The sequence below is a fragment of the Muscardinus avellanarius genome (assembly GCF_963383645.1).
Source record: "Muscardinus avellanarius genome assembly, chromosome: 1".
NCBI classification, from domain to species: Eukaryota; Metazoa; Chordata; class Mammalia; order Rodentia; family Gliridae; genus Muscardinus; species Muscardinus avellanarius.
Window position 1 is genome coordinate 178975003 of NC_137786.1, and position 18795 is coordinate 178993797.

An 18795-nucleotide genomic window follows, 5' to 3' on the forward strand; every position below is an offset into this window, starting at 1 on the left:
GGTAGGCCCGTCATGGCTCCTGTGAAGATCAGCCATGTGGTGTCATTTTCTTCTCAGGTATATTAATCAGCAGGCATTGCTTGTTTTTCTAGATGACTGAAAGGAAAAATAGAACACTTGGCTCTACTTCCAGGAAACTCCCAATTTAGTTGAAGGGACATTGTAACTTCTCCAGGGATCCAGAATCTAAGGGGTAAAACAGCTCTTCCCTTTAGGTTGTTCCCAGAACAGTACAGAAGGCATTTAAGAAGTGTCCCGAGGAGTTGAAGTTATACCCTTGGATTCCACCAGTAGTTTGAATATAAAAGCCCTAGGCTCAGAATCTGTACCAGGGTCCCCAGTTTTATCTCTCTTATTGAGAACAGACCAGGACACTCAAGGTCATCCTGGACTTGTGAAGATATCACAACCACCATTGAGTGTGATCTTAGCCTCCTCTCTAAAATTTCTATAATTCCCACTTAAGAGTTACATCCCAGGCCCTAGGCACAGAGCTGATCCAGTGGGAGATTCTTAGGCTTTTCCCATCCTCTCCTCTACTCCTCTGTCCACTTAGCTCTTCTCTCTTCTCCTTTCCCTGGTCTTTCTCAAGGGGTACCATTGACTTTTTAGAAGATAAGCCTATGTTTTTGCATGGTGGGATATTAGTATCCCTAGTCCTCAGCCCCAGTGACAGCATTGCTTCCAAGTCATTATGAAATCCCCAAACATTTCAGAAAGACCCTTAGAGGGTATTTAGGAACTACTGTATTAAACTGTAAGTAAAATAAAAATAAAATTTATACTTATCCACCTTACCTGTATGGTCAGCTTGTACAGTTCTTTTCATAGACTCATAAAATGCTACAGAATGTTAGCTATCTTCTAACACTGTCAGGAGATTGTTTCAGACTGTGGGGACTCACTTCTAAAAGTTGAAAGGAGGGAACATGTTAAGACTCAGGGCAAGCTGGGCGTGGTGGCGCACGCTTGTAATCCTGCGTTTGGGAGGCGGAGACAGGAGGATCGTGCTGGTTCTAAACCAGCTGCGCTGGTTTAAGAGACCCCGTTTCCAAATAAAAAATATAAAAATAGGTCTGGGAGTGTAGCCCAGAGGTAGAAGGGGTTCCAGGAAGCCCAGTACCACCAAAAAAACAAACAAAAAAAAGACTCAGGGCATTCCCCCAACCTGTGCTTTAAACAGAGCTTTGGTGTGTGTGTGTGTGTGTGTGTGTGTGCGCGCGCGTGTGCGCGCGCCTGGGAATTGAGCTCAGGGACATTCTACCTCTGAGCTATAGCTTCAGCCCTGTTTTATTATTTTTATTTCATTATTTTTTGGTGGTACTGGGGTTGCTGGAAGCCCTTCTACCTCTGGACTACACGCCCAGACCTATTTTTATATTTTTTATTTATTTGGAAACAGTCTCTTAAGCCAGCCAGGCTGACTACGAACCTGCGTGATCCTCCTGTCTCCACCTCCCAAGCATGCGCCACCACGCCCGGCTTATTATTTTAATTTTGAAATAGGGTCTCAGTACTAGCTGAGGCTGTCCTTCAATCTGCAATCTTCCTGTCTCAGCCTCCTACGTATTGGGATTACAGGCATGTACCACCATACCTGACCCAGGCCTGGTTTGTTTGTTTGTTTGTTTGTTTGTTTGTTTGTTTGTTTTTCAGCACTGGTGATGGAACCCAGGGGCATTCTACTTCCGAGTTACACCCACAGTCCTATTTTTTTATTCTTTGTTTTGAAACTGGGTCTCATTGAGTTGCAAATGGCCTAAGTACCTGAGGCTGTCCACAAATCATGATCCTCCTGTCTCAGCCTCCCGAATGCTGAGATTACCATGCCCAGCCCCTAAGTCTATTTTTGTTTGGGGGCTTTTTTTTGGTTTATTTGTTTTGTTGTTTTTGGTTTTTGGGTTTTTTGCAGGTCTGGGGATGGAACCCAGGGGCATTCGACCTCCGAGCTGTACCCCCTGCCCTATTTTTTATTCTTTATTTTGAAACAGGGTCTCACTGAGTTGCAAAGAGCCTCACTAAGTAGCTGAGGCTGTCTGAGAACCATGATCCTCCGGTCTCAGCCTCCCAAATGCTGGGATTACAAGCGTGTGCCACCACGCCTGGCTCCCATGTCTGTTTTTATTTGTTGAAAAAATATTCATGCTCTTCAGTGTAAGATCTTAGTTAAAAAGAACAGTTTTATTTTTGAAATAACAAACATGGTTGAAAACTATGAATCTAGTCTTGCCCTTTTACTTATGGTTGAAGAAATTTAGACCCATGGACAGAAAATAGTTTGCTCAAAGCCTCTCAACCAAAAATTATCTGACTGCATTACAACTCAGAATTTCTATCTCAGTATCACTATTAGTAACTTGGAATAATTACTTTATATCTAAGCATCAGTTGTTAACTTAGAATAAAAATCTTTGTTCTTATAGGATTATTATGAAGATAAATGTTTGTGAATAAAAAGACATATAAATGAAAAGACAGTGGTATAATATAGGGTTAAAAGTTCTGGTTTCAGCTGGGCATGGTGGCACTTGTAATCCCAGCATTCCGAAGGCAGAGACAGGAGAACCTCGGTTCAAGGACAGCCTCAGCTACTTAGTGAGGCCCTTTGCAGCTCTGTGAGACCCCGTTTCAAAATAAAGAATAAAAAATTGGTCTGGGGGTGTGGCTTGGAGGTAGAATGCCCCTGGGTTCTGTCCCCAGTACCGCAAAAAAAAAAGTTCTGGTTTCAGAAACCTAGGAATTCTCTGCTTGAATATTTGGCCTAAGGCTTTGGGTAAATTTTTTTGTTTTAGTGTGTTTTGTTTTGTTTATTTGCAGTACTCGGGATTGAACCCACTGCCATTCTACTTTTAAGCTACACTCCCAGCCCTTTTTTTTTTTTTTTTTTTTTTTTTTTTAATTTTGAAACAAGGTCTCACTAAGTTGCAGAGGGCCTCACTAAGTAGCTGAGGCTGGCCAAGAACTGCAATTCTCCTGTCTCAGCCTCCCAAGTACAGGGATTACAAGGGTGTGCCACCATGCCCAGCTTTGGGTAAATTTTTTTATCTTCTCTAAACTTCATTGATTGATGGCTTAATTAAAAAGTAATAATAGAGCAGGGTGTGGTGGCTCACACCTGTAATCCTAGTACTTGGGAGGCTGAAACAGGAGGCTGGCAGGTGCATGGCCAGCCTTAGCAAGGCCCTCTGCAATGTAGCAAGACTGTTTCAAAATAAAAAGTAAATGGAGCTGGAGGTGTAGCTCAGAGGTAGAATGCCCCTGGGTTCCATCCCCAGTTCCAGGAAGAGAAAAAAACTGAATGTGGTGGCACACACACTTGTAATCCCAATACTTTTGAGACTGAGACAGGAGGATCTCAGGTTCTCAGCCAGCCTCAGCAAGAAGTGAGGCCCTCCACAACTTAGTGAGACCCTGTTTTAAAATACAGAATAGCTGGACATGTAATGTCAGTACTTTGGAGGCTGAGATAAGAGGATTACACAGGTTTGAAGCCAGCCTCCGTTACTTAGTGAGGCTCTCAGTAACTTAGTGAGACTGGGCTTCCAAATAAATATAAAATAGATCTGGGGGGGAACCCGCAGGTAGAAGGCCTTTGGATTCCATCCCCAGTACCACAAAAAATAAAATAATAAAGAATAAAAAATAGCTCTGGAGGTGTCATTTGGAGGTAGAATACCCCTGGGGTCAATCCCTAGTACCACACACACACACACACAAAGTAATAACAGTAACCACTTAAGAATCATAAATGATGTAGTCTGGGAAATGACTAGAGGTAAATGGTATCTAAGAGCCAGATGTGGTGGCACATGATTGTTAATCCCAGCATTTGGGAGGCTGAGACTGGAGGATGGAGGTTCATGGACAACCTCAGCTACTTAGTGAGGCCCTCCGTAACATAGTGAGACCCTGTTTCAAAAATAAAAAATAGGGCAAGGGGTATAGCTCAGAGGTCGAATGCCCCTGGGCTTCATCCTCAGACCCACCAAAAAAACAAATGGAATCTAAGTACTTAACACATGATGATATCTGTGTTCCTACGATTTCCATCTGATGCCTTTCCATCACATTAGGACACCTCCAAAGGTCTAGGATTGCAGGGGATTCCTCCCTCCCCCCCCCCCCCGGGATCAATAAGGTTCCAAATTTTCTCTTCTCTCTGACTTAGGATCCCAAGTATCCTGTGGAGAACTTACTGAACCCAGACAATCAGAAGGGACCCTGGCTCAGCTGCCCTCAGGACAAGAGTGGGCAACTGAAAGTAGAACTACAGCTGGAGAGGGCAGTGCCCATTAGCTATATCGATGTAGGTGAGTGAGTTCCTTGGGGTCTAGAAACCTCTGAGGAAAGGCAAGGGAGTGCTGTTCCTCTCTACCACTCCACACAGGTGTCCCGATTCATTCTGGCTGAGCTGCCTTCCAGAATAAGCTCTGCCCTGGTGTGAAAGGAACTGAGCCCTTTGCCCTTGGGGCAGGGTTGGTGTTGGAGAACTCCAAAGGGTCCGTTCATATAGAATACCACGTGAATCGTGATGCTCCTTGAACTACGCAACACACCTGCCGTGCTTTGATCTGTGTGGTAAAGCCTTAGGATGTTGACATAATTGTAAATGCCAACAAATAGGATCTGTATCTGCCTCTAAGTACTAGTGTCAAGAGGATGCTGGAAGGGTGAACTGTGCCTAGGAGTTTATGGGTTGAGAAGGCTAATCTAGGAATTCTCTGGATAGAAGGCTGACAAAGAGCTTTTTCAGGACAGAAAAATGTTGGAGAGATAGCTGGGCGTGGTGGCGCACGCTTGTAATCCCAGCATTTGGGAGGCTGAGACCAGAGGATCGCGGTTCGTGGACAGCCTCAGCTACTACTTAGTGAGGCCCTCTGCAACTTAGTGAGATCTGGTTTCAAAATAAAGAATAAAAAATAGGGCAGGGGGTGTAGCTCAGAGGTCCAATGCCCCTGGGTTCCATCCCCAGACCCGCAAAAATAAATACAGTGTTGGAGAGACAGAAGTTGGCACTGCCTTTAGACTGCCTTTAGAGCCTGGAGAAAGGGAAGCAGCAAGTCTCTCAAGGGAAGGTTTTTTGGGCTGGGGGGACCAATGTGAACCTTCACATTGTCACTTAGCCTGATACAGAACCTTTTCATTATCATTCAGTTACTGGCTCCATGTGGACCGCACGGGTCACCAGACCTTTCTAGATTCCGGTTGTTTCTAGAGTTGAAGGATGTTGTCTTTCTGCATTATCATTCAGTTACTGGCTCCATGTGGACCGCACGGGTCACCAGACCTTTCTAGATTCCAGTTGTTTCTAGAGTTGAAGGATGTTGTCTTTCTGCATTATCATTCAGTTACTGGCTCCATGTGGACCCCACGGGTCACCAGACCTTTTTAGATTCCAGTTGTTCGTAGAGTGGAGGGATGTCGTCTTTCCACCAAATGCCCTTGCTGCAGTGAGTGATCCCATCACCTTTGTTCTTCCTCCAACCTTCTGTTTCCAGGTAACTGCGGTTGTGCCTTCCTGCAGATTGATGTGGGCCGTTCTTCCTGGTCCCTGGACAGACCTTTCATCACCCTGCTCCCAGCAACCATGCTAATGTCCCTCACAGATTCAAAGCAGGGGAAGAACCGCTCAGGGGTCCGCATGTTTAAAGATGGTAAAGAGGGCAAAAGCGGGAGGTGTGGGGCGCTCCCGAGAAAGAGAGGCAGTACCAGGGAGGGATAGACTGTGTGTAGTATTGGGGGGGGGGGGCTTGGAAGGGCTTAGTTATCTCCATTATCCATTAGGGGAGTAGGGTAATTAGTGAGTGGTATGCTTCTGTGTGAGTTCTGCCTAATGAGAAGTTCTGAAAGCTAGGGGTATTTATGAGCTGTGATCTATATTTGCCTGTTACTTGTGGGGAAACTGATGCAAAACACAAACTTGTGGACTACTATGCTTTTGTTTGTATAAATGTAGGTGTAGGAGAAATGTTTATTTAAGTGGTAGAAAGCTAGGTGACAGTTAGACTTATGTAGCATACTGTGTTTTCTGAATTCTGTGTATGCAAATCTCTGTTCACTAGGCATTGCAAAAGCAGAAGACTGACTCCTGTTCTCTAAGGATTTGCATTTCTAGTACAGATTTGACTGTGTTTAAGTTGGAGGTGTTAGAAATGTAAAGGAAGAAGCCAGGCGTGTTGGCGCATACTTGTGTCAGCATTTGGGAGGCTGAGACAGGAGTATTGTGGTTCGTGGACAGCCTCAGCTACTATGTAGTGAGGCCCTTTGCAACTTAATGAGACCCTGTTTCAAAATAAAGAATAAAAAATAGGGCTGCGGGCATAGCTCAGAGGTAGAATGCCTCTGGGTTCCATCCCCAGTACCACCAAAAAAAAAAAAAAAAAGAAATGTAAAAGAAGAGTGATGTTAGACCTAATTAGAAATTAGGCCTCCTCTTGAGGGGCATATGAGGTAGAGGGGATGAGGTACTGACTGGGTCGGGTTAGGAATTGAAGGTGTGAAGCAGGTGTGATACTGGTGTTTGATACCATGAGCATATGGGGCATGTGGCACTGTGAGGGTAGTCTGGGAACTCCCTAGATCCGAGCACTATAGATACCTCCTGTTCAAATGAGATAGCGATGAGGTCCCAGGAGAGGTGTAGAATGAGGATGTACGTAAGCTGGGAGTGTCATGGAGCCATGATGGAAGAGTCACAGTTAAAAGGCAAGGGCCAGTGGGTGTACTGTAATCCCAATACTGGTGATCTCTGTTCTCCCTCCTGTGAGGTTTACTCTGTAGATCCTCTGTCCATCCTTCCTTCAGCATTATCCTTTTTTTTTTTTTTTTTTCTTTCCTTAAGATGATTTCCTGGCTCCAGCCTCAGGAGAGTCATGGGACCGACTTCGCTTGACCTGTTCCCAGCCCTTCACACGTCAGCAGTCCTTTGGCCTGGCCTTCCTGCGGGTGCGATCCTCCCTGGATTCCTTGGATGACCCTACAATGGGTCCCTCAGCCCCTGTGAGCTCTGGGCTGTGTGAGGTATGTACAATGGTGGAGGAAGGGCTTAGTGTTCACCCTCTCTTCTTGGTTTTCCAGTTAGGAAGCTGGCTCTTGATTAGGGGGTACACACACATGCATGAGCATCAGTGGGCCGGCCAGCCATTCTGACAGATGGGTAAACTTCTCTCTCTTACACGGGGAAGATGCAAGTGAGTGGCTCTTGAATACACCGTATGCACAGCTGTTAAATCATTTGTTCTTTAATCATTATGAAATTCTTTTTGGATCCCAACTTAATCCCATATTCTTCCTCGGGGAGCTGTAGCTTTCATGAGACTTTCATACCTGAAAGCCCCAAGGCTTCCTTCTATAGCACCTCAACCATTGTTGTTCCCTGCCTGCTGCCCGCCTGCCTTGCAAAGCCTTCGTACCTTCACATGTGTTCCAGGCCATTTTGTTTGCCCTCCCTGTACAACGCACACAAACTCCTTGAAGAACATGCGCGGGTTTGGGGCTTGGGGCTGTGTCAGTGTGCTTCTCCTTCCCTCAGTATTTTGCTCACATGTTCTTCAGCCTGTTCTGATTGTTCTCCTGCCTTCTTGTCACTGGCGCCACCATGTACCTTTCCAGGCCGGCTCCTCTGCTATAACTCACTCACAAACAAATATAAATGTGCAGGCTCAGAAATTGGGCAAGCATTTTAATGAGACTCTGTTTCAAAATAAAAAAATAAAATAGGCCTGAGGGTGTAGTAAGAGATCCAGTTCATTGGAGGAACCTTACAAGAAGTTGAAGTTATTGAGGAAAAGAAGAAATGGCGTGAGAGCAGAGAGCACAGGGGTAGTTGCTTTTGTGCGGCCTTAGGAGAGACCCAGAGTGCTGAGACAAAGTAAAGCTCTAGCTGACTTTTGCTCTTACACTGTGGAAGGGAATGCTGGTGCTCGGCCAAGTCCTGATGGTGTGGTGCTGGGAGCTGACACGCACGGAGCGAGAGCCCTGTGACCCTGCCCTTTAATAAGATGGGAGCACTGCCAGGTTAGGGACCTGCCCATCTCCTTCCATGATGCATTCCTGGTACCTAGAATAGCACCTAGAACAAAGTAGGCTTTTAGTAGAAATATTCACTATAGAAAGGACCTTTCAGTGGGGAATTGTAGATAAGAGTCACACATGTTTATTTTTCTTATCCCTGGGGCCTTTCAGGGTCATGGCAAAACCCTTAGCATTGGGGAACTAAACATACAAATCATAGAATCTCAGATCTTAGAGCTGGAAAAGAAGGTTAGACTGCACACCCCAGCAAACATGTCCCTTTCCGGTATTCACTAAGCTGAGTTCTTTGGTGGCAGTGTCCCCTGGTGGTGAGTCCTGGTAGTCCACATTTCTCCATTTTCTTCTCAGGGATCTGATGCTCAGGAGTCTGGTCCTAGCCCCTGGCTGGCTAATCCTTCTATCCGGAGGACATTCTTCCCAGATGTGCAGACGTACGTAGCTGCCAGAGTAGAGATCTACCAGCGCTTCTCACATCTTTCTCCTGGACAAGATGGACTACAGTCTTGCTCACAGGCACACAAGCTAAGCCTGGGCTCCCCTATTTAATCACATAATCTATAGGGCTAACCCTATCTTCATATCAATTGGGCTTTCTTGTTAGATGCCATTGACTTGGGTGAGCAGAGTGGGTTCTGAGTGAAACACCATGCTCTGTTTCTCTGCAGAAGCACCAAAGAAATCTCAGAGCTCAAGGATATGCTAAAGCAGCTACAGCCTGGGACTCTGGGGCGTTCAGCCCGCATGGTGCTTTCTGCTGCCCGAAGGGTCCCTCCAGCCAGTATGGCAAGCCCAAAGAACAAGCATTTGGGACCAGGTGCCAGTCACCTGGGGAGTGCAGGTAAGGCCCCAGAAGGCCCCAATGTGCCTAGCAATGACCTTCCTCCCTGAATGTTCTTCCACCACCGCTGTACAGGGGTGCCTCACAAATAGGACTTGTCAGTGAAGAAGAGAAATCAAATAGTGTGTAGTAAAGCTGGGCATAGTGGAGCACGCTTGTAATCCCAGCATTCGGGAGGCTGAGACAGGTGGATCGCGATTCACAGCCAGCCTTAGCTACTTAGTGAGGCCCTCTGCAACTTAGTGAGACCCTGTTTCAAAATAAAAATATAAAATAGGTCTGGGTGTATAGCCCAGAGGTAGAAGGCCTCTGGGTTCCACCCCCAGTACCACCAATAAAAAAGAAAGAATGAGAGGAAGAAAGAAAGAAAGAAAGAAAGAAAGAAAGAACAAGAAATAGGGCTGGGAGTATAACTCGGAGATAGAATGCCCCTGGGTTCCCTAATACTGCAAATAATATATATATATATATATATATATATATATATATATATATATATATATAATTTTAGTAGTTTAGTATAGTAATTGGAGGACACTGGCCTAGGAATCAGAAATCCTTATCTCTTTAATTCTCAGTTCTCTCATCATCCAAGTGAAGAGATTAAACCAAATAATATATATATATATGCCTTTTGCAGGCCTATCATTCTGAGAGTATCTCAGACAATTAAGTCAAGTGGTGGGGTATGAAGTTTATTGGAGAAATAAGGTAGGAGAATAGTGTAATTCTATCATAGACGAAGAAAATATTAGAAAACTTTTGAGGGTTATATTTTACACTAGACAATACTAGGCACTTTCATGTAATGAAAGAATGTTGTTTATTACTTTAAGAGTAGGAAGCTGAATGAAGCAGCACCCCCTGTAATCCCAGTACTTGGAAGGCTGAGGCAGGTTCGAGGCTGGTCTCAGCAACTTAGCAAGATCCTGTTTTAAAATAAAAACAATAAGCCAGCCAGGTGAGGTGGCGCACGCTTGTAATCTCAGCATTTGAGTGGCTGAGACAGGAGGATCGCGGTTCATGGACATCCTCAGCTATTTATTGAGGTCCTTTGCAACTCAGTGAGACCTTGTTTCAAAATAAAGAATAAAAAATAGGGCTGGGGGTGTAGCTCAGAGGTAGAATGTCCCTGGGTTTCACCCCCAGTACTACAAAAAATAATAATAATAATAATAAGCCAGGTGTGGTGGCACATGCCTGTAATCCCAGTACTTGGTAGGCTGAGGCAGGAGGATCACAGGTTCAAGGCCAGCCTCAGCAACTTAGCAAGACACTGTTTCCAAATTAAAAATAAAATAGGGCTGGGGGTACAGCTCAGAGGCAGAGTGCCCCTGGTTCAATCCCCAGCACCACAAAAAGTAGTAAGTAAATAAACATAAAAAGGGCTAGAGGTATAGCTCAGTGGAAGAATGCCTCTGAGCATTCTAACCCAAGAACCAAATTTTTAAAGAAAGAGAGAGAGAAGGAATACTATATATGAAAGCCTTTTTTAATGAGCATTTCCAACACAGAGCCAAGAGCAAAGGAACAAAACCCAGGGAGCAATATGGGAAGGACAAAGAGGCGGAAAGTGCAGGACCAAAGGTAAGTAGCTCAACCCGGAAGCCCCAGATCCCAGCTCTTCTCTCCAAACTGTATTACCCTCAGTAGCTGTCCTTTCCCCACTCTATTTACACGTAGGTCAGAGAATATCCTGTGTGGGGGTCCTGATTTCTTAGTCTAGAGCTAAAGGTTGGAAAAATGTTCTTCTCCTCAGGTTACCAGGCCTGGAGGTGGGAAGGAGGTAGTGCTAGTATAAACCAAATCTGAAAACGAGTTCACTGCATTTCATGGATGTTATAAAAATCTAAATCTTTCCTGCTTCAAAGGACATTGCCAAGAAACTAAAAAGACAACCTGTAGCATAGGGGAAGAAATATTTGTATATCACGTATTTGATAAACTACTTGTATCTGGAATATATAAAGAACCCTTACAAGTCAACAGTGAAAAATTTAACCTGATTTTAAAAATGGTCAGAGGATCAAGCTTTTCTCCAAAGAAGATTTATAAATGGTCAGTAAACAAATGAAAAGATGTTCAACATTGTTTACCATCAAAGAAATGTAATTCAAAAACATACTATTTACTTTGTTCCCATTAGGATGGCTATAATTTACAAAAGGGACTACAGCCAGGTGTGGTGGTGCACACTTATAATCCAAGTGCTTGGGAGGCTGAGATAGGAGGATCACAGGTTCACAGCCAGCCTTGGCAACTTAGTGAGGCCCTCTGCGGCTAATGAGATTCTGTTTCCAAATAAGAAAAAAAATCGGGCTGGGGGTGTAGCTCAGAAGTAGAATGCCCCAGAATTCAATCCTCAGTATCACAAAAAAAGAAAGGAAAAAAAAAAATGATGGGCTACAAGTATTGGCAAAGAAACAGGGAAATTGGGACTCTCATACAATGCCAGTGGGAATGTAAAATAGTGCCGCTATTTAGCAGACAGTTTGGCAATTGAAAAAGCTAAACATCGAGATACCCTCTGACCCAGCAATTCTACACCTAGTGTGTACAACAGGGAGTCACATAAAAGCTTATAAATATATGGTCAACACATCCTTATTCATAATAGCCAAACAGTAGAAACAATCCATCAGTCTGATGAATGGATAAAATGTGTTATATCTATACAATAAAATATTCAGTCATGAAAAAGAATATATAAAACTGATCGTCTCTAATATGGATGAACCTTAAAAACATGGTAAGCAAAAGAAATCATCCACAAAAGACCACATATTGTAGGATTGCGCTTTATGCCATGTCCAGAGTAGACAAATTCATAGGAAGTAGCTTAGTGGCTGCCAAAGTCTGTAGGGACAGAGGAATGAGAAGTCACTGCTCATGAGTTTGGAATTTCTTTAGGGAGTAATAAAAATATTCTGAAACTAGAGCTGGGTATGTTGGCACATACCTGTAATCTTAGTACTTGGGAGGCTGAGACAGGAGGATCACCCATTCGTGGCCAGCCTCAACAACTTAGCAAGGCCCTCTGCAAGTTAGTGAAACCCCATTTCAAAATAAAAAAATTAAAAAATAATAATCTGCATATGTTGGTGCACACTTGTAATTCCCATACTTGGGAAGCTGAGACAAGAGGATCACAGGCTCATGACCAACCTCAGCAACTGATCAAGACCGTCTGCAACTTAGTGAGGACCTGTTTCAAAATAAATTTTTTAAAAAGATCTGGGGAGCCGGGCGTGGTGGCGCACGCTTGTAATCCCAGCATTCGGGAGGCTGAGACCGGAGGATCGTGGTTCGCAGGCACCCTCAGCTACCTAGTGAGGCCTCTGCAACTCAGTGAGACCCAGTTTTAAAATAAAGAATAAAAAAAATGGGACAGGGGGTGTAGCTCGGAGGTCGAAGGCCCCTGGGTTCCACTCCCAGACCCGCAAAAAAAAAAAAAAAAAAAAAATTTAAATTAAATTAAATAAATAAAAAGATCTGGGAGTGTAGCTCGGAGGTAGAATTCCCCTGAGTATAGGTCTAGGGGTATAGCTCAGAGGCAAAATGCCCCTGAGTATCACCAAAAAAAAAAAAGAAAGAAAGAAATGTTCTGAAAACTAGATGTGTTTTTTTCAACCTTATAAATAGAGTGACTTTTATGATATGGGTGTTATCTCAATTTTGAACATCACTAAAAATCTAAGAATAGAGGTAGAATGCTTCTAGGTTCAATCTTCAGTATATATATATATATATATATATTTGATATTTTTATGTTTTTAGTGGGTACCCAGGGGCATTCTATCTCTGAGCTATACCCCTAACCCGATTCTTTATTCTTTATTTTGAAACGGGATCTCACTGAGTTGCAAAGGACCTCACTAAGTAGCTGAGGCTGTCTACGAACCGTGATCCTCTTGTCCCAGCCTCCCAAATGCTGGGATTACAAGCATGTGCCACCATGCCCAGCTCTCAGTAATATATGTATTTGATTGAGAACAATAATAGAAGCTCTGAGGATTTTTTGTTTTGTTGGGGATGTAACACAGGGCCTCATACATGCTAGGCAAGTGCTCTACCACTGAGCTACACTCCTGGCCCTAGAAGCTCCATTCTCAGATATTCAGAAGTTAAATAACTCTCTTTCCCTCCACTCCAGCACAGTCACACATGCTTGTAATCCAAGCTACTTGGGAGGCTGAGACAGAAGTACTGAAAGTTTGAGACTAGCCTGAGCAACTTACAAGACTCTGGCTCAAAATAAAAAGGGCTAGGGATGCAACCCAGTAGTGGTGCACTTGTCTAGCATTTACAGGCCCTGAGTTTAACCCCCAGTACCACACACACATACACACACACACACACACACACACACTCTTTCAGGTCTGATATGTCAAGTGGGAAAACCAGTACCCAACCCAGGGTTTCTAGGTCCACATCTATTCAACGTTATTTTTACCCTTATTCTCGGCTCCTTCAGTTCTTTTTTTTTTTTTTTTTCATTTATTATTTTTTAATTTTTTTTATTTTTATTGGTGCACTGTATTCATACATCATATTGGGATACAAACTTTTGTAGACATACATGCACACATCGCCAAGTCAGCCCCCACCCGATCCCCACCCCATTCTCTCCCCATCTCTCCCTCCCATGCTTGGCTTAGTGGTTGACATCTAGTATTATAGCAATTTATCCAAAATTTAAAATGATAATTTCACATAACAGTTTCATTTGTCTGATACCAAGCTTTTGATGACTTAAAGATAACATTTCAATATTTCTTTTTGCTTTCTTTCTTACCAGAGAATATTTTTTTCTATTTTTTTTAGGTGAAACTATCATATATTTATATATTTATTTTTCAGAAAAAAATCTATCCTAATATGGAATATGGACTCTAGATACCCAAAACGATCTTGAAAAAGAACAAATCTAGAAAATATATATTTTCTGATTTCAAACCATATAAAGCTACAATAATTGAAACAGTGTAGTACTGTTCTAAAGGCAGATATATAAACCATTGGAGTTAAATAAAAGCCTAGAGCTAAATTCTTCCCTATATTGTCAAGTTATTTTTGACAAGGTTTCCACGAACATTTAGTGGTGGAAATAATAATCTTTTAACTAAATATTGTTGAAAAATAATACTTACATGGAAAAGAATAAAATTGGACCCTTACCTAATCCCATATACAAATATTAACTCAAAATAGATAAAAGACCTAAATATAAATCTTAAGACTATAAACTTTTAAAAGAAAATCTGGGTCATAAAACCTCACAACATTGAAATTGGCAGTGATTTCTTGGATATGATTTCAATGGCACAGGCAACAGAAGAGTATACAAACCTCCCTAAAAAATAAAAAATATTGTATATCCAAAGACAATGTATATTGTATATCCAAAGACAATGTAAACAGAGTTAAAAGTTACTAATAGAATGGGATAAAATATTTCCAAATGCTATATCTGAAGGTATATTAATATTCCAACTAGAAATCCTAAAAATTAAAAACAATAAAGGCAAACAATACAATTTAGAGATAGGTAAAAGACTAACATAAATAATGAATCTCCACAGATAACCAATCTTAGTTGTCTGTTGGATGGAAAATCTTGTTTCTCTGGTTCTGGTGTGTGTTACCTATTTCTTCTTTGTAGTTAATCTCTTTGAGTATTTTCTCTAGCGCTGGTTTTGAAGACATAAATTCCTTCAGTTTCTGTTTGTCATGGAAGCTTCTTATTTTTCCATCTAATTTGATAGAAAGTTTTGCTGGGTAGGAAATTTTTGGCTGGAAGTTGTTTTCTTTCAGAGTTTGGAATATGTTACTCCAAGCCCTTCTGGCTCTCATGACTTGGTTTGGAAAGTCTGGAGTGATTCTAATTGGTTTGCCTCTGAATGTCACTTGGCCCTTTGTTTTTGTTGCCTTTAAGATTCTCTGCTTGGCTTCCACATTGGTCATTTTGACAATTATGTGGCGTGGGGATCCTCTTCTCCAATCCTGTCTAAAGGGAGTTCTATAAGTTTCCTGGACCTGTGTACCAACCTCTTGCTCTATGTTTGGAAAATTTCTGCTATTACTTCCTTGAAGAGATTGTTGATCCCTTTGGTTTCACTTTCTTTTCCCTCCTCTATTCCAATTATTCTTAGGTTAGCTCTCTTAAAATGGGCCCATATTTCTTCAATATCAGATTCCTGCTGTCGGATATTTTTTCCTAGATTAGAAACTATGTGTTCATTTTTGGAATGATCATCTTCTAAGAGCGAGATTCTGTTCTCCATGTGTTCTAATCGGTTGTTTGTGCTTTGAATTGAGGCCTTTACTTCATTAATTGCATCCTTTATCTCTTTTTGGCTCTCTCTGAGTTCTTTTCGAAGCACCTCTATTATTTCTACAGTTATTTTCCTGATTTGATCTTCTAGAAATCTCTGATTTTCTGTTTTATCGGGTTCTGATGTTGTGGGGTTGTGGGCATTCATTGCTCCAGTGTTATTCCTCTTTCCCATGATTTCGGAAGTTTGTGCCTTCTCTGGGTTCTTCCCTTGGGTCACTATGACTTCGCTTAAGGTGCTCTGGATCTCGAGTCTGTGGTATCTCAGTCCCCACTACTCCTTTACTGGGTTGTATCACAGAGTCTCCGACCCAGGGAGTCGATAGAGGCTGCTTTAGACTATGGGGGTTGCCAGGTTGGGCGTTCTCCTATGGTGTGATATCTCTGCCACCGCCACTCCCCCACTGGGTCAAGTACCTGGGAGTACAGTACTAGGATTTCTCCTCTGTGGCCCGCAATTTGACTCACTGTTCTTGAGTACGCTGATGTAGCTGGACTGGACTCGGTGAATTCACTGCTGCTGCCGCCGGTGGCAATATGGCACTGCTGCCACGCCCTCGACCGTGAGGCTGGCGTATTTTTTTTTCTCTGGTTTTGAGTTCCACTCCGAGTCCCTGCAGCGTGTGCTGAGCTCAGCCACTGGGAGCTTTAGATGCTCCCTGCGCAGAAAGATCCCGCCTGGCTGTTCCGCAGCGGCTCACCTCGGCTTGCTGTGGCCGTCCGGTGAATTCGCCGCTGCTGCCGGCAGTATGGCGCTGCTGCCGCGTCCTCAGGCGTGAGGCCGGTGTATCTCCTCTGTGGCTCTGAGCTTTGTTCTCAGTCCTCTTTCTCTCTGGAGCCTGGTGATTTTTTTGTTTCTCTGGTGATGGTGTTTTCTGGCTATGAAAGGCGCTGATTTTGTGGTAATGGAGATTGGTTGTTAGTGGGGCTCTTAAGCCCCGCTTTTCTCGGTCGCCATCTTCCCAGAAGTCCTCCTTCAGTTTTATGGCTTCTCACTGACAGCTGGTCTTTCACTGCTCTTTCCCATAGGCCTCTGTCTAACTCAAACTCTCGGCAAAACAGGAGCAGGACAGCAGAGGCAGGGCAAAGAGAGCACCAACCCCAGGCCCAGAACAGTGGTGTCCAGGATGGTGGGAAGTGCCCCATTTGTGCAGGTAAGATGCTTCATCCTGGGGTGGTGATGGTATTATTAGAAATTCCTTGAGAGAGGGATAGAACTGGGGGTGCTGTCAAGAAACATTTGGAAACTGAGCATGGTGGCGCATGCTTGTAATCCCAGCATTCAGGAGGCTGAGACAGGAGGATCACGGTTTGCAGCCAGCCTCAGCTACTTAGTGAGGCCCTTTGCAACTCAGTGAGACCCTGTTTCAAATAAAAAATAGGACTGGGGGTGTATCTCGGAGATAGAATGCTCCCGGGTACTGCAAATCAATCACTGTTGTGAAGGGCCTAGAACTTCCTTATAACTTTGCTCCATGTCCAAATTCTGCTTACTGTGTAGGTCTCAGTTCAAATGGTCCTTCTTTTTTTTTTTTTGTGTGTGTGTGTGTGTGTGTGGTACTGGGGATGGAACCCAGGGGCCTTCTACCTCCAGGCTACACTCCCAGACCTATTTTATATTTTATTTGGAAACAGGGTCTCTTAAGCCAGCAGAGGCTGGCTTCGAACCTGCGCGATCCTCCTGTCTCAGCCTCCCAAGCGCGGGGATTACAAGCGTGCGCCACCATGCCCGGCAACATTTTTTTTTTTTCTTGTGGTACTGGGGTTCCTGGAAGCCCTTCTACCTCCAGGCTACACTCTATTTTTACATTTTTATTTGGAAACAGGGTCTACTAAGCCAGCCCGCACAGCTGGCTTCGAACCTGCGCGATCCTCCTGTCTCTGCCTCCCAAGCGCGGGGATTACAAGCGTGCGCCACCACGCCGGCCCAAATGGTCCTTCTTGCTGGGTGCGGTGGCACACACCTGTAATCTAAGCTAAAGCAGGAGGGTCACAAGTGTGAGGCCAGCTGCAGCAACACAATGAGAACCCATCTCAAAGCGCCAGGGGTGTGGTTCAGTGGTAAGCACCCTTCGAGCAAGTAGTTCTTTGCAGATTCAAGGACAGCTTCCGCAATGTAGCAAGACTCTCAGCATGTGTGTACAGTATGTGGTACTGGGTATTGAACCCAGGAGCATTCTATCTCCAAGCTATACCCCCAGCCCTGTTGTATTTTGAAACAGGGTCTAAGTTGCTGAGGCTGGCCATAAACCTACAATCCTCCTGTAATCCCTCTTTGGGATTACAAAAATGTGCCACCAAACCCTGCTGAGACCCTGTTTAAAAAAAAAAAAAATTTTTTTTTAAGGGGTAGGGGGTGTAGCTTGAAGGTAAAATGCCCCTGGGTTCTATCCCATTACTACTTCGTCACACACACACACAGTCATTTCATGTCCCTCAGCTCCTAATATATTGCCAGGCACTGTGGAGATTCTTCTCCGAGGCTTGGGAGGGAGAGACCTGAAGTGAGGACACAGACAATTGCTTCTGGTACAACTGACAACTTTATTTTCTAGGACTAAGTTTTTAATACCCTTTTTACAGCTATGCTAAAAATCATGACTTCAAGAGAAAGAAAACATCAAAGTACAATACAGAATGATTGATAGAGAACATACGTCATATGCTTGCAAAATACAATTATCAAAGGGAAATTACAGGGACAAGGAGGAACAAAGAGACCTGGTTAAATATTATTAAAAATGTAATTGCGGTCAATTCCCGCTCTCACCTGTGGGCCAGGGGCATGAAATTCCAGAAAGACCAGGAGTCACCCAGAGTCTTGGAGAGTTTGGCCTTTCGCCAAACCACCTTACCGCTCTCGGAACCTTTCGTTCCTCAGGCTTCATCCATGTCCTCCATCAAGGCACATAATAAATAATAAGTCTTTTATTTGCAACTGGAGATTACTGGTAGTACACATCTATAATCCCAGTACACAGAAGGCTGAGACAGGAGGATCACAGGTATGAGGCCAGCTGTAGCCGCTTAACAAGGTCCTATTTCAAAATAAAAAGGGCTAGGGGTACAGCTTGGAGGTTGGGTTCAGTCCCTAGTACCAAAAAAAATTTTTTTAAGTGTTTTACAGATACATGGTAGTGACTCTTAGGTATAAAATTCTCAGCGCCGCAAGGTTCCTGCAGAACAGCTGCATCTGGGCAGCAGACACTCCCTCCCTCCCTTCTTGGGGTGGCATCCTTCCTGGGAATGGGGCCACTTTCATTTATCTCCTTCTTTCTCCCTTAGGTTCCTTCAGCACTGAGACTCTTCCCCTGCATGCCGCCACTTGTGGAGAGACCTCCCCGCCTCACCCAGCGTCTCCTTCTTCCTCCTCGTCCTCACCCCAGTCTGTACTGTGGGTATCCTCCCCCGAGAGTTCGCCACCCAGGTCCTGGGTCCAGTGCCCCATCTGCCAGCTGCACTTCTCAGCAAGAGAAATAGAAGAACACGCCAGCGTGTGTGGGGAGGTTCTTTAGGCCTGAGCCACAAGGTCCAGAGGTGTCGGCCCCCACTCTGTATGACCAGGGCTGGGGAGCAGAACTCCTGACAG

At 43.9% G+C, this 18795-nt stretch overlaps 1 protein-coding gene across 1 annotated transcript; it reads left to right on the forward strand.

The window, feature by feature from the left end:
* Positions 1-12: 12 nt before the first annotated feature.
* XNDC1N (XRCC1 N-terminal domain containing 1, N-terminal like) lies at positions 13-18721 on the forward strand (the record flags this gene model as incomplete). The annotated part of the gene is made up of 9 exons (XM_080689405.1): positions 13-57; positions 4169-4310; positions 5499-5654; positions 6842-7020; positions 8383-8465; positions 8700-8872; positions 10632-10647; positions 16236-16360; positions 18492-18721. The coding sequence occupies 9 exons, from the start codon at positions 13-15 to the stop codon at positions 18719-18721; spliced, it is 1149 nt and encodes a 382-aa protein (XP_080545531.1).
* Between the last annotated feature and the right edge of the window lie 74 nt (positions 18722-18795).